At 59.3% G+C, this 13696-nt stretch overlaps 1 protein-coding gene across 1 annotated transcript; it reads right to left on the bottom strand.

The window, feature by feature from the left end:
* Positions 1–1050: 1050 nt before the first annotated feature.
* Positions 1051–9347, bottom strand: MYL10 (myosin light chain 10). Its single transcript, XM_029221358.1, has 6 exons — positions 9255–9347; positions 8639–8714; positions 7588–7692; positions 3768–3846; positions 1427–1475; positions 1051–1149 (listed from the first exon to the last, which is right to left on the bottom strand). Exons 1-6 carry the CDS (start codon positions 9288–9290, stop codon positions 1051–1053), a joined length of 444 nt encoding a protein of 147 aa, XP_029077191.1. The 5' UTR covers positions 9291–9347.
* Between the last annotated feature and the right edge of the window lie 4349 nt (positions 9348–13696).

The following is a 13696-nucleotide window of genomic DNA, read 5'->3' as shown; positions in this document are numbered from 1 at the left end:
TTGTGGTGCACAGGCTTCTCATTGTGGTGGCTTCTCTTGTTGCGGACCACGGGCTCTAGGCGTGCTGGCTTCAGTACTTGTGGCACACGGGCTCAGTAGTTGTGGCTTGTGGGCTCTAGAGCGCAGGCTTAGTAGTTGAGGTGGACGGGCTTAGTTGCTCCGCGGCATGTGGGATCTTCCCGGACCAGGGTTCGAACCTGTGTCCCCTGCACTGGCAGGCGGATTCTTAACCACTTCACCGCCAGGGAAGTCCTGATGTGTAGGATTTTTTTAAAAGTATATTCGGGATTTAAGATCTTTGTCAATATCTATTGTTGCCAATATCTTCTCCAGCCTGGGCTTGCCTTTTCACGCCCTTCATGGTATCTTTTGCTGAGTGGAAGTTTTCAATTTGAAGTCCAGTTTCTGCCCTTTTATTATATGGTTGGCGCTATGCGTGCCCTGTTCAAGAAATCTTTGCCTCTTCCATAAACATCCCTTGAATCCACCCCCCCGCCCCCTCCCCCCACCACCTTCTTTGCCTCTGTCTGGCCTCTAGCTGCCAGGTCTCTCCTGGCCCTCTCCCACCTCATCCCCACTGTGTCCCCACCCCAGTTCTTGTCTCACTGCATGATATTTCCGCCCAGGGACAGGGCTGGCTCATGTCCATGTCGCTGGGACTGGCACCAGGGCTGGCACGTACTAGGTGCTCAATAAAGCTTCATAAATGAAGACAGTGTCCTGTGCCCCAGCTGGGGATCAATTAGTTCTAAACACCAGCTCATCAGGAACATTTGAGCAAAGCCAGGAAGTGAAAAACTTTGGAAAAACCAACAACATAGGAATGTTTAGCTTTCTCCCCAACCGGAGCATTAATCACAAAACCTCAGACCTTGTTACACTATTTATTCTTACTTTGCCCCTGACCCACAGGCCAGAGAGCCTTTTCCTTACACACACACGTTGGCTGCAGGGGCTCCTCAACGGCTGCCCCTCTCCCCCACCCCCAGCCCCGTGTTCGCTGCCTCTGAATGTGTGTATGGGGTGGGGGTGGGCGTCGGCGGTCCCCTTTTAGTCCTTCTCTTCGCCATGCGTGATGACGTAACACAGGTTCCTATAGTCCAGATTGCCACACACATCTGGCGGGAAGGCAGCAAACATCTGCTTGATCTGGGGAAAGAGCCGGGAGTCAGCCTCAGCCAGGGCCGGGGGGGGCCAGAGCTGGGGGCCACCCAAGGGCATTAGGCAGAATGTCGCTCCCCTCTTTGGAGAGGGAGGCATCAGGGTGGAGGCCACAGAGGCCAGGCCAGCAGGCCAGGATCCCACCACCCTTGTTCCCATCCTAGGAGTCAAGGGGGCATCATCTCAGCAGATCACTAAAGAAAGAGCGCTTCCCAGGACAGATGCTCGTCAGTGCTGAGCAAGGACCTGAAAAGCCGGCGCTCACCTCGTCCTCACTGAAGCGGTCTGCCTGCGTCATGAGCTTCTCTTTGATGCTGTTCAAGGGAGAGAAAGGGTCACATTCAGGGTAAGGGCCACTCTGGATGTGGACACGCAGACCCTGGGGCTGATGGCCCAGGAGGACCCCAACCAGGGCTGGCCCTACAGCCCCCAGATGGCTGTGTGGCCTCGGGCGGCCACTTCAGCTCTCAGCCTCCGTTGTAACGTGGACTCCCCTCTTCACATCAGGTGGGGACCCAATGAAATGGCCTTGGGACCCCCACATGACTGTGGGGGCCACTCTGATGTCCCATCGTGCACTGATAATCAGCCTCTAGGTCACTGAGGGGAGCCTCTTTGCCCTGGTTCTAGACGCACCGCCTCTTCAGCTTATGAGTTTTGTGGACATCTGTAAGGTGTTTCGGAGCATGCAAGGTGCTTGCACTCAGCCAAAGGGCAGGAAGGCTACCCAGGTCCGCGTCCTCCTGCGCCTGCCCAGGTCTCCTTTGCTCCTCGCAGCCCTGAGAAGTGAGTACTATTATCCCCCTTTTACAGAGAGGGAAACTGAGGCTCGGGAGGGGTACTGATGTGCAGCGGCAGGGTGGGGCCTGTCCCCCTGCGTGGTCCAGAGGAGCAGCTGCCCACAGCGGCCAGAGCTGGCCGGGGCCTGGAGGGATGGCCAGAGGTGGGGCATTTGAGGCTGTGGGGGAGGGATTGGTGCCCCCAGGAGCTCTCAGGGGGTGCAGAGGGCAGGAGTGGGACCAGAGGGCTGAACAGGGCCCTAAGTACCCGTGTGCCCTGTGGCGCCGGCAGCCGCCGCCCTGCTCCAGACCAACGCACATTTTCCACTATTTATGTTACTACAGGACAGTCACAGTTTCCAACCCTCCACGCTGGGGATTTTTCACAGACTCTCTTTCAACCAGAGCCTCCTCTGTGGCCGGCCTGGCAGGCAGCCATGTCTTTCAGATCCCATAGCCTGGGGATGGCGCCTGCGGTTCCCAAACTTGGTCTCCAAAGGGTTCCTCCCAGCCCTGACTTTGCTCTAGTGGGAGGGAAGGTAGGTGGCAGTAGAGGGGTGGGTTCGGGTCACCCCGGGGGGTTCCCCCAGTGCCTCCCTAGGTCTCCAAGATGGGGGTGGGAACCCAGACTCTGAGGGAGGGCTGCAGCCTGAAGAAACCCTCGGGAACCTCAGGAACCCCTGCCTGACCCCTGAGGAGAGTGTGACTCAAAACTCTGGGGGGTGAGGGGCTGTAAGAATGTCTGAGAGACAAGATAGACCCTCGCCACTTCCTCCCTGCCCCCCGCCCTCTCCCACCCCACCTCCATCACGTGCTATGCTAATGTTGAAAAGAAAGCAAAATTAGCCTCCAGCCGAGGCCTCAAGCATCCCAGTAATTGGTCGTGAAGCCTGTGACTAAGGAAGAAATCTTGCCTGCCCAGGGTCACCCACAGGCCCAGGGAGGCCTTGGAGGCCCTGAAGGGACAGCTCAGGGGTTGGCTCAGAACACTCAGTGTCTCAGCCCCTGGACAGGCTGCCTCGCCCAGCCCGCCCCGGCCCGAAGTCTTGGCCGTCTGCCCTGTGCTCTCCCTGGGCTGAGGCTCCCAGGCATAGCAGGTATTAGCGCTCCCTCCTTCAGTGACGCCAGCCCAGTGGAGGCCGGACAGCTGCCCACGGCCACCGCACTCTCTCTGCGGCCCCAGCTGAGCTGGTTCCTTCCCATGGCTATGCCTCCATCCCCACATCCACTTGGGCCCTGGCTAACATCTGGCTCAGTCCTCTTCCCAACACCCTGGATCCCATTGGTGCTGGCCTCTTGTATTTCACTCACCCATCCACTCGCCTCCATCCCGATGGCCAAGAGCCTTGTGGCGGCTGCAAGCCTCTCTTCTCTTCCTCCAGGCTGGCCTCCATGTTGCCCCTGCCTCACTGCTGCTTAGGCTCTCCCATGCCCCCAGGGCAGACCCAAGGTCCAGGGCCCACACAGGCCCTGCCTTCCTCTGTGTGCTCCAGCCAGGGGGATCCTTAGTCATCCTTCAGGGCCCACCTCTACCCCCACCCGTTCCTCCCTCGCTACTGGGAAGCCCTCGCCTGGGGATCCCATGTTCCCCATACACATCCACACAGATGGGGACACCGAGGCCCAGAGAGGGGAAGGGACATCTAGTAATGGCTGAACTGGGCAGGGCAGCGGCCTCCTGGCTCCTGGCTGGAAGCTGCCTGAGATGCCTGAGTTCCAGGCAGGACAGGAGACTGGGCTGCGACCCACCCTGACCCGACTCCAGTCCATCTATCACCTGAGACTTTGGGGAGAGAAAAACCAAAACAGAAGGCCGAGGAGACTTACAAATCAGCCTTGACGAGACCTTTCCCTTCAGTGTCGAACACACTGAAGGCGTGGAGAATGGTCTCCTCCGGGTCCGTACCTAGAAGCAGTACACACAGGCAGGGGGAGCATCAGGATGAAGAGGCCAGGCAGCGGCTGGGGCTGGGGCAGGTCCCATGGCCCCTACAGAGGCCAAGGGCTCAGGGAGCTTCCTCCCCAGCTTCTAGTCCACAGTGAGGCCAGAGAAGTGATGTTTCAGAGAAACAAGGAACAGTATAATAGCCAAGGGCTCTGCATATAGTAACAATCAGCCTGCACTGATGCACCTGGAAAGGCCTACTAGGCATTTACTATGTGCTTAACCCTCCTGCCTATTGGTCCCATTTTACAGATGAACAAACTGAGGCTCAGAGAGGTTAAGTGACTTGTCCAAGTTCTCACAACTGATGCTATGTGATTTGATGATGGATGGAGGAGAAACAGCTTCTACTTGGGGGCTGGAGGTGGGGGCTCTGGCAGCGGCATTGGAGGAGTCTGAGAGGTTGTCCAGGCCAGAGGCGGGGCAGGTGGGTCCACAGGTTTATGGGAATGAGGGTGGGGGGACAGGAGAGGCAGAGCATATCCAGAGCAGTTCTGGTTTTATCACTTTTATGGTGTGGGCTTTGGGGAAAGATGTCATTAGAAGAAATGGTTCTACTAACACAATGGGATTAAATACCCAGCCCCCTGGTGGTACAGATGGGGAAACTGAAGCCCAGAGAGAGGAAGGGTCTCACCCAAGGTCTCAGGGACTGTGTGAATGACAGCAGGTGGCCTGGTGACCCTTACCTGGTGCTCTTCTCCCCGTCACACTGACCTCCCTTCTCACTATGGAACCACGGGATGTCCCCTTCCTTCTTAAGGCTCAGCTGTGTCATTGGTGAAATGGAGACAAGGGCGGGGTTTGCTGCCCGCCCCCCAGGATCAGTTAAGATAAAGGGTCATTAATGGGCAAGGTCTTGACCAACGTTATTACGGCCGCAGACACATCTGAGCGCTCTGTGCCAAGTCCATCCTGCAGCTTCGGCACTGTACCCCATGGGACTCCAGCACACCCCTTGTGGTAGGTCCTGATGTGCCAGTTTGTCAAAGAGGAAACTCAGGCTCAGAGAGGCTCTGTTACTTGCCTGAGGTCTCCAGCTATAAGGGGAGGAAGGGTTTGAAGCCAACTCCTTGAACCTCCAGAGCCCCCTTCTTGTTCTGCCAGGCTGTGCTCCTGTTACTCAGGGCCAGCTGTGTCCCCCACATCAGACTGGGTCAGCGTCATCTGTGTCTCCCCCATCAGACTGGGTCAGGGCCAGCTGTGTCCCCCACATGAGACTGGGTCAGGGTCATCTGTGTCTCCTCCATCAGACTGGGTCAGCGTCATCTGTGTCTCCCCCATCAGACTGGGTCAGGGCCAGCTGTGTCTCCTCCATCAAACCGGGTCAGGGCCAGCTGTGTCTCCCCCATCAGACTGGGTCAGGGCCAGCTGTGTCCCCACCATCAGGATAATCCAGGACAGAATGATGTCTGAGTGACTCAACATTTCTGAGACTGGCCCTGAGTGACTGGGCCGGGCTCAGTGCTGACCTTGCCAGCCTGGGAGCTCCTAGAGGCAGAGCCGTGGGCTTCCTCTAGGTAGGGTGGCAGGGAGCCAGTGTGCCCAGGCCAGAGGCTCCATCCAGGGCCCGTCACAGCCTGGCCTTGCAGGAGGAGAAGGGGTGGCCACGGGATTATGGCTGGGGAGCTGCTGTGCAGTCTCTGCCTCCCAGGGTCTCTGGAGAGACCTCCGTGCCGGGGCAGCCTGGCTCCAACCTGCTTTCCTCAGGACTGGCTGCATGTGGACCAGCTGCCCTGGGTTCAGGCCCCATGGCTGGACATTTACCACACCCGGTCCTCCCTTCTCTCCTCTGCTCTGCAGACTGCAAACCTCATCAAATGGGCTGCAGAGAGACTGCTTCCCCTCACTGCTGTTGGGAACCTCATGACAGTGTCCTTGTCCCAATTAGAGGGACGAGGTGGTGCCTGCCCAGCCCCCCGGCTCCTGTCCCCACCCCAGGCTCAGCCAAGTTCGCATGACAGGCTCAGCTGGAGCTCCAGCCCTGGAGCCGCTGCGAAAATGAGAAAAAGCTGCAGCCCTGGGTCGGAGCTCTTAGCTCAGCTGCAGACGGACACGAGCTCCAGGACTTGCTTTAAAGCCATGGCTGGAGTCACGCATGTCTTTGCCTGTGAGTGTACCCCTGCCCTGCCCCCGGGACTTCTGCGCTCTTCAAGGAGGTGGCCATGGTCTCAGGAATAACCCTTAACAGCTTCCCAGAGGGGGGCCTGAGGGCACTGTTCTGTCAGCTGGACAACACCAGGCTGTCGTGGGTTTAGCGGTGGCCCCCAAAAGATATACCCAGGTCCTCATCCCCAGGACCTGGAAATGTCACTTGGCAAAAGGGCCTCTGTAGATGTAAGGAAAGGCTCTTGAGATGGACTGATCACCCTGGCTTATCCGGGTGGGCCCTAAATCCAATAACAAGTGTCCTTACAAAAGTGAGGCAGAGGGAGACAGAAGAGGAGGGGGCAGTATGACCATAGAGGCAGAGATGGGAGCGAAGCAGCCACCAGAAGCTAGAAAAGGTCAAGAACGGGTTCTCCCCTGGAGCCTCGCAGGGAGCCCAACCTGCCAGATTTCAGGTTTCTGGATTCCAGAACTGAGAGAATACATTGCTGGGGTTTTTTTGTTTTGTTTTGTTTTGTTTTGCGGTACGCGGGCCTCTCACTGCTGTGGCCTCTCCCGTTGCGCAGCACAGGCTCCAGACGCGCAGGCTCAGCGGCCATGGCTCACGGGCCCAGCCGTTCCGCGGCATGTGGGATCTTCCCGGACCGGGGCACCAACCCGTGTGCCCTGCATCGGCAGGTGGACTCTCAACCACTGCGCCAGCAGGGAAGCCCCATTGCTGGTTTTTTGAGCCATCAAGTTCGTGGTCATCTGTTACAGCAGCCTTGGGAAACTAACACAACCCCCATTTTACAGACAGAAAAACTGAGGTGCAAAGAGCCGATAAGCCTCGCCCAAGGTCACCCTGGGGGTCAGTGTGAGACCAGGTCTTAAGCCCAGTTGTAGCCGAAGCGCCAGGGGAGGGTATCAGGCAGGGGCTGCCTGAGCATGGGATGACAATGAGCCCCACCCCGCAAGGGCAGCCGCAGCCCAGGCTGGCCCTTCCTTCTGACCACAGAACCCCAGCCCGGCCTGATGCTGCATCTCAGGGGAGTGCAGTGGTTAGAGCCAGAGTCGGGGTTACAGTTCCATCCCTGCCACTTCGATGCTGGGACACCTGGAGCAGGTGTGGTGACCCGTCTGAGCCTGGGTCTCCTCACTCACGAATGAGGCCCCTGATCCTTTCCCTGGAGGAGAAGCCCATCCTGTACTGGGGTTGGCCACAGAAGCTTCCAGAACGCCCCTCCCCCATACCACCTTCTCCTGTCAGCAGCGGGTGGTAAGGCAGAACAGGCAAGATGAGCCCAGGGCTAGGAAGGTGGGGCTGGGGCTGGGGCACCATCCTGACGGTGGGCAAAGGGCTTTCTCGCAAACTGTCCCGCTGGGCGCCTCACAGCCCTGCAAACTGGGGGTCATTACATTCACCCCACTCTGTGATATAGAGGTGGAAACTGAGGCAGGGTCTTGTGTGTGTGCCCCGGGGGCTGGTGTCTGGGGCTGCATCGTGTTCCTAGCTGTGGCGTGCATCGGTGCAGGGTACGTCAGCACACAGGCCCTGCCTACCCACACCCACTCGCCCATCCCCTCCCCAGGGCCCCCTGGGGCCTCACTCACCCTTCAGCTTCTCCCCAAACATGGTCAGGAAGACGGTGAAGTTGATGGGCCCGGGGGCCTCCTTCACCATGGCCTCCAGCTCCTCGTTCTTTACATTGATGCGGCCTAGGGGAGACACCCAGGAGTACAAGGAGGGTCAGAGGGGACCCTGCCTGCAGGCAGCCCCAGAGAGCAGAGCTTGGGACCACGGAGCATCCTGCAGAATCCCCCAGCCCTACCATCTCACCTGCCCCCTACTCAGCCCTAAGACCCTGCCCACCTGCTGGGGGACCTCGGGATGGAGGCACATTCAGCTGTGGTCAGCACTGGGCTGCCCCCAGCCTCACCACCCGCCTGCCACCACCTCAGCCTCCCTGGAAAGGAGAGCAAGTTGGTGGTTATCCCCATGTTACAGATGAGGAAACTGAGACCCAAAGAAGCTGAAGCTGAGGCACACAGGGGTGGAAGACCTGGGCCTCAGGGCTCAGGTGCCCCGGGAGGGATGCACTGGCTGCCTGGAGACGGGGACCCGGGTTCCTCACAGTCCCAGTGGACAAGCAGATCTCTGGGAGCTTAAGGCTCAGTCTGGAAGTGAGTTGGTTACGCCCCTGTCCCCCAACTCCAGTGCCCCCATCCAGGCTTCAGGCCCATCCCTGGGCCCTCAGAGAAGGCAAAAGCCTCGCTGGCAGCTGAAGACCGCCCAGTAACCCGAGTCCCACCCCTGGATATCTCCAGCCTCTTCCCCACCCACTGCGTCTCCCCCTGCTCTGCTGACCCCTCCCCCTCCCCCTCCCAGCCTTTGCACGGGCCACTACTGCCCCTCTTCCCCACCACCTGTGTCTCCCCCTGCTCTGCTGCCCCCCTCCCTCCCCTGGTCAGTCCTCCTCTAACACCCGGGATCTCCCCTGACCTGCCAGGCAGTGGCCGCCCCTCCTCGGCACCCCCAGAGAACACCAGCCCCTCACATCCCCTGTGCCAACCGCCCTGGCCTGCCCCCAGCTGCCGACTCTTTCTGGATGGCCAGGGCTCGGATTGCCCCCAATCCCCAAGCCTCCGGCTGCTGGTCACCCACCCAGGGCAGCAAAGGTGTCCCTCAGGTCCTCCTTGTCGATGAAGCCATCCCGGTTCTGGTCCATGATGGTGAAAGCCTGGCAGAGACACGGGCACTGAGCAGCCACCCGCCCACCTGCCCAAGCCCAGGCCCCCTCCCCAGAGAGATCCCCCCTCCCTGCAACGGGCTGTCCTCCCAACCACTGTTGCCTGGGCAACCTCAGTACAGGCCCTCTGGCCACCCGGTCACCCAGCTCAGCATGATACCAGCATGAGAGTGATGGTTAGCCTGCCCTGGGCTCCTACTGTGTGCCAGCACGCGCTGGGGCTTCGTGCCCATCCCTCATATCATGCTCCCAGCAACCCCATTTCACGGAGAGCGAAACTGAGGCTCGGAGAGAGGAAGGGCTTGCCCTAGGTCACACAGCAAGCAAAGGCTCAGGGAGAGACGGGGTAGAGGCTGCCCAAGGACAGCTCGTCACCTCTCCAGAGTCTAAGCTATAGCATGGCAGCCTCTAAGGATAGTGATGTCATCACCCCCCAGGGACTGAGGGCTGAGCCGACACCTTGCCGGCTCCCTAAGGGCTTTCCGTGCATTCCTGTAACCCTCCCAATGGCCCTGGGGGCGGTTGACCAACCTCTTTAAACTCCTGGATCTGGGACTGATCGAACATGGAGAAGACGTTGGAGCTGGCTCCGCCTTCTGCTCTTTTCCGGGCTCTCCTGGGTGCCTGTGAGGTTCCAGGGGACGCCTTACAGAAGTCCCTTCCTGGGAAGGTCCCCCATTCACCCCACTCAACCCTCAGGGCTCATCTCCTGAATGACACTGCCCACCCCCATGGACCCCAGCAGACAGACCAGGCTTCTCAAGAAGCCTGGCAGAGAAGCAGGGCGTTTCCCTGCTTCTTCTTCCCGGCAAGAAGCCAACAGAGCGGCTACCCCGCGGAGCTACCTGCTGCTTCCCCGACAGGCCCCTGACTCCAGGATGCGGAGCAGAGAGGGGCGTCTTGTCTAGCACCAGCCACCATGTGGGGGCCCTCCTCTCCTGCCACCCTCCCCGGTGTTCAGGGTAACACCCAGATCCCTTAGCCCTGAGAGGTCTGCTCCTTGTCCGTCCCCAGAGCATCCTCCCCCGGCAACCTGGGTCCCCCCCACTTGCTTTGAGCTTCCTTCTCTCCCAACATTTGCTCCCACTACCTGGGACACCTTCCCTGCCTTCCATCGGGATGAATCCTCATCCTTCAGGCTTAATTCCCCCGCCTCCTCCTCTGAGAAGCCTTCCCTGACTAACCCCTCCCAAGGCCAACTTAGAGCTCCCCCACCCCCTCTGTCCCTCCCCACCAGTCTTGGGCTTCCACACCCCGTAGCACGTAGCACACTGTCCTGCCATATCTCCCTGTGTCTGTCCCACCGCTGGGCTCCCCTCCCCCACCCAGGGCCTGGCTCCGATCTGGATTCGTTTGGAAATGGCTGCCCAGAGCTCAGGGCGTATCTCAGGGCAGCAGGCAGAGCAGGTGACCACCCACGTGGAGGGTCTCTGGCCAGACTTCCTGCCTCCGTGTGTTTCTTTCCAGATGTCATGGTGCCCGAGAGTCATCCACTACTGGGCATTTGCTGAAAGCTCTCTGTTCCCAAACCCCTCCAAGGGACCTTTCTCTCAGCAGCCATCACTAAGGTCCCCATGTGCAAGGAGGCCCAGACTTGGCTTGTGATGGGGGGGAAAGGACAGGCGGGACTTCACAAAGGAGGAGGTGGAAGGGGACCCTCCACAGACGTGGGCGTCCCCACACCCAGCTTGGGCCTCCATCTCAGCCCCTTCCACCCTCTGTGCCCAGCCCCGTCCACCCCACCCCAGAGTCCGGGCTTCCCTGGCACCCCTGCGCCCGCCCCCAGTGCCTCTGTGGTCTCCCCTCCCCCTGGCTCACTCCTGTCCGCTCGCCCAATGTCCCCATCCCCTCACTTGCCCCCAACTCCCCTGGGTTCCTGGGCTCACTTCAGGAGCCCCAGTGCCCGGCTGACTTATAATTAGCTTTTACTGGGTCCTTTGTCTCCACTAATCCTTTGAAAGGGGGCTGGCAGGGCGGCCAGGATGTTATGATGCTGTAAAACCCCTGTAATATTTATAAATCCCTTCAGACATCATAAAGAAAAGAACCTCCCTGTGGAATTCATCTCACATAATTACATATACATTTCCTTCTGGTTAATAAAAAGCAGTCACTTCCGTCTGTGGGATATGCTGCCCTTTCTCTCCTCAGACCTGCCCTCGGCCACGGCATCCCCCATCCCTGTCTCGCCCCAGGCTTTCAAGTCCATCTGGGGGAAACGTCACCCTACTGTGTGACAGGCCCTGTTCTAGAACCTTGCAAGGAAGGAAGGGGTTGTTTTCTCCTACTGCACAGGCAAACCTGAGGCCCAGGGCCCTGACCGGGCTTCTGATCTCCTAGCCAGGACCCTTTCCAGCCCAGCTGTCTTGGAAATTTCCTTTTATAATGTGCCTCTAAAAAATAAAAATCCGCTGAAGGGAACATCTCAGGGCAGAAGGGGTCACCCAGACCTGAGTTCTAATCCTGGCTTTGCTACTCACAACCTCTGTGATGTTAGGAAAATCAGTTTTCTGCCCTGAGCCTCATTTATAAAACCTCAAAGCATCCGGACATGTATTAGGTACCTGCTGACCTCCAGCCAGGCCCTGTGCCCAATCCCAGGGACCTAGAGCTGAATTAGGCCTGGTCCTTGTCCCCAAGGAGCCCACAGTCCAGCTGGGAGACAGACAATCACTAGAGGGTGATGGACACGGGGGGGAAGACGCTGAGAACACAGAGGAGCCTCTGTACCGCTGGGGTACTCAGGGCAGACCTCCTGGAGGAGGTGGCTTCGGAGCTGAGGCTTGACAGAGTTCTCAGGCCAGGAGGGACTGATGAGGGTGAGTGAGACAGGGGCATGAAAGAACGGCACCACTGAGAGCCTACAGGGAGACCCAAGGGGCTGGAGCACAGGGGCAAGGGGAAGGTGGCAGGGCAGGCCCCACATGGCCTGAAGGACCCCGTAGCAAGGCCAGCAGCCCCCTGCCATGCTCCGTAGGACCCAGGCTGTCCTGGAATAGTGACCCCGACCCCCATAGGAAACATATTCTCTTAGTGAGATCAGAGCCCCACTTTTCCCTGAAACCTCCAAGCCTGGCCCACCCTGTCCCCCTCCACCCTCCTCTTCCTCACCCTCCACCCCAGCTTTCACCTCAGCAGCCCCCATCGAGTCCAGGAAGGCAGAGAACCAAATCAGGACCCACAAGGGTGGACTGGCCGGGTGCAGGGATGACATCAAGGGTGAAGAAAAGGTCAGGACAGGCACAACATCAGGTCAAGGTCAAGGTCAGGGTGAGTTCAGGCAATGAGGTCAAGGTCAGAATCACAAACGCAGTCAAGGTCACAGGATGAGGTCAAGGTCAGGAGACGGGGCAGCACCAGCCTACCATGGTCTGGATGGCTCCCTCGCGCTGCAGCAGGGCTGCGGGAGCGCGGCGACAGCTCTTTAAATAGTGCTCCAGGTCCGGACGACAGTTTGGAAGGTGACAAAGGACAGGAAGGGGGCCTCCCTGCCAGGCACCTGTCAGGGGTCACTGAGAGTGGGTGGAGTTGTGGGATCCAGAGACTGTCCAAACCACAACGATCTCCACCAGTGCAGGGCCAACAGGATCTCTGCAGCCAAGGGACCACGGCCCAGGAAGGGGCTCCTGGCTGAGGACACACGATAAGTTGAGGCCTGGAGCCAGCTGGGAAGACTTGGCCTTGGCCCATGCAAGTTCAGGAGAGCTCCCAAGGCAAGGCCACCCACGCCAGCCGGGGAAACTCAGGGCGGCAACGTGGCCCGACCCCTCAAGCTGTGTGACTCTCAGTGGGACGCCATCCTCCAGAAGGCTCGGTCCTCTCATGTGAAAAGCGGGGAGCACGTGACTCTTCCTGGTCAGCCCACGAGAGGGCTTCTGCCTCAGCCTGGCCCGCAGGGACCCCTCAGCCAATAGGACCACTGCCACCATTACCCACCCCAGCCTGGGCCCCTCAGGGTGTTGAAAATAGTCCAGGGAGTTGAAAGAGCAAAGGGACAAACAAGAAAAATGGAAGTGGCTCTGATGAAGGAGAACTGAGAAATCACATGCCCATCCACTCTGGCCACACACATATTGGGACGTAGCCCGTCCCCACCAGGCCTGGGCCAGCCCAAGAAGTCTCCAGTTCATGTGACAAGCCGAGCCTGCACCTGCCCCTGGCAGGGGCCCTGTGTGTCCAAAGCAGCCCGGCTGCCCAGTCTATCCAGCCAAGTCGGCCCCCACCTGGGGCCACCACGCCTGATGGGCTGCCAGGGCCGGCAGTGCTGGGCTCAGGCTGTGGGCCCACCCGGCCCCAGGCACAGGACGGCTTAACTGTCCCCGGAGCTGGCCTTAGGCCTCCAGGCCCCGGTACGGCTGATCCCCTGTCTTGGGGGAGGGAATGTGATGACAATGAAAACGGTAAGAGTACCTAACATTTATGAAACACAGCAAGTCAGGCTATGTCCTAAAACTTGTGTCTTCACATTGACTCCTTTACCCCATTTTCCAGGCGAGGAGACTGGGGCACACACGGGTTAAGTCACTCACCCAGGCGATAAGTAGTGGTGCCAGGATGAGGGCTCCTTTCTAGTGGTTCCAGAAGGTTGTGCCCATTGCGATGCTCCCCTCCCCAAGCCATCCTGGACCAGCTGACTCTTACCAGCCCCTCTGACCTCCCCGAGAACTGTGATGGAATCTCCCGCCCTGAGCTGGGGCCAGGCCCTGCCATGCTGCCTCCTGGCAGGGACCAACCACGCGGGCTACAGGTTTTCAGCAGGTCAGGGTGAAGGGAAACTGGCTCTGGGCACAGGAGCCAGGATTCCAGTCGCAGCCCCATCTCCACCCATGGTGGGAGGTGAGCTGTACGAGCACGGCAGACACCTGCCCCTTTCTGGGCCTGAGTGGAGGGGCAGGTGGCCACTGTCCATACCAGCTCTAGCAACAGCCTTTCCTGGCCTGGTCCATGAGCCTGGCCCTGGGGCCTCCTGGCTC

This window comes from Monodon monoceros, unplaced genomic scaffold (genome assembly GCF_005190385.1).
Source record: "Monodon monoceros isolate NGI ecotype Baffin Bay Population unplaced genomic scaffold, NGI_Narwhal_1 Super_Scaffold_13, whole genome shotgun sequence".
In the NCBI taxonomy this organism is placed as follows: domain Eukaryota; kingdom Metazoa; phylum Chordata; class Mammalia; order Artiodactyla; family Monodontidae; genus Monodon; species Monodon monoceros.
The sequence above is the reverse complement of the archived record's forward strand: the minus strand, read 5'-3'. Positions and strand labels throughout refer to the sequence as shown.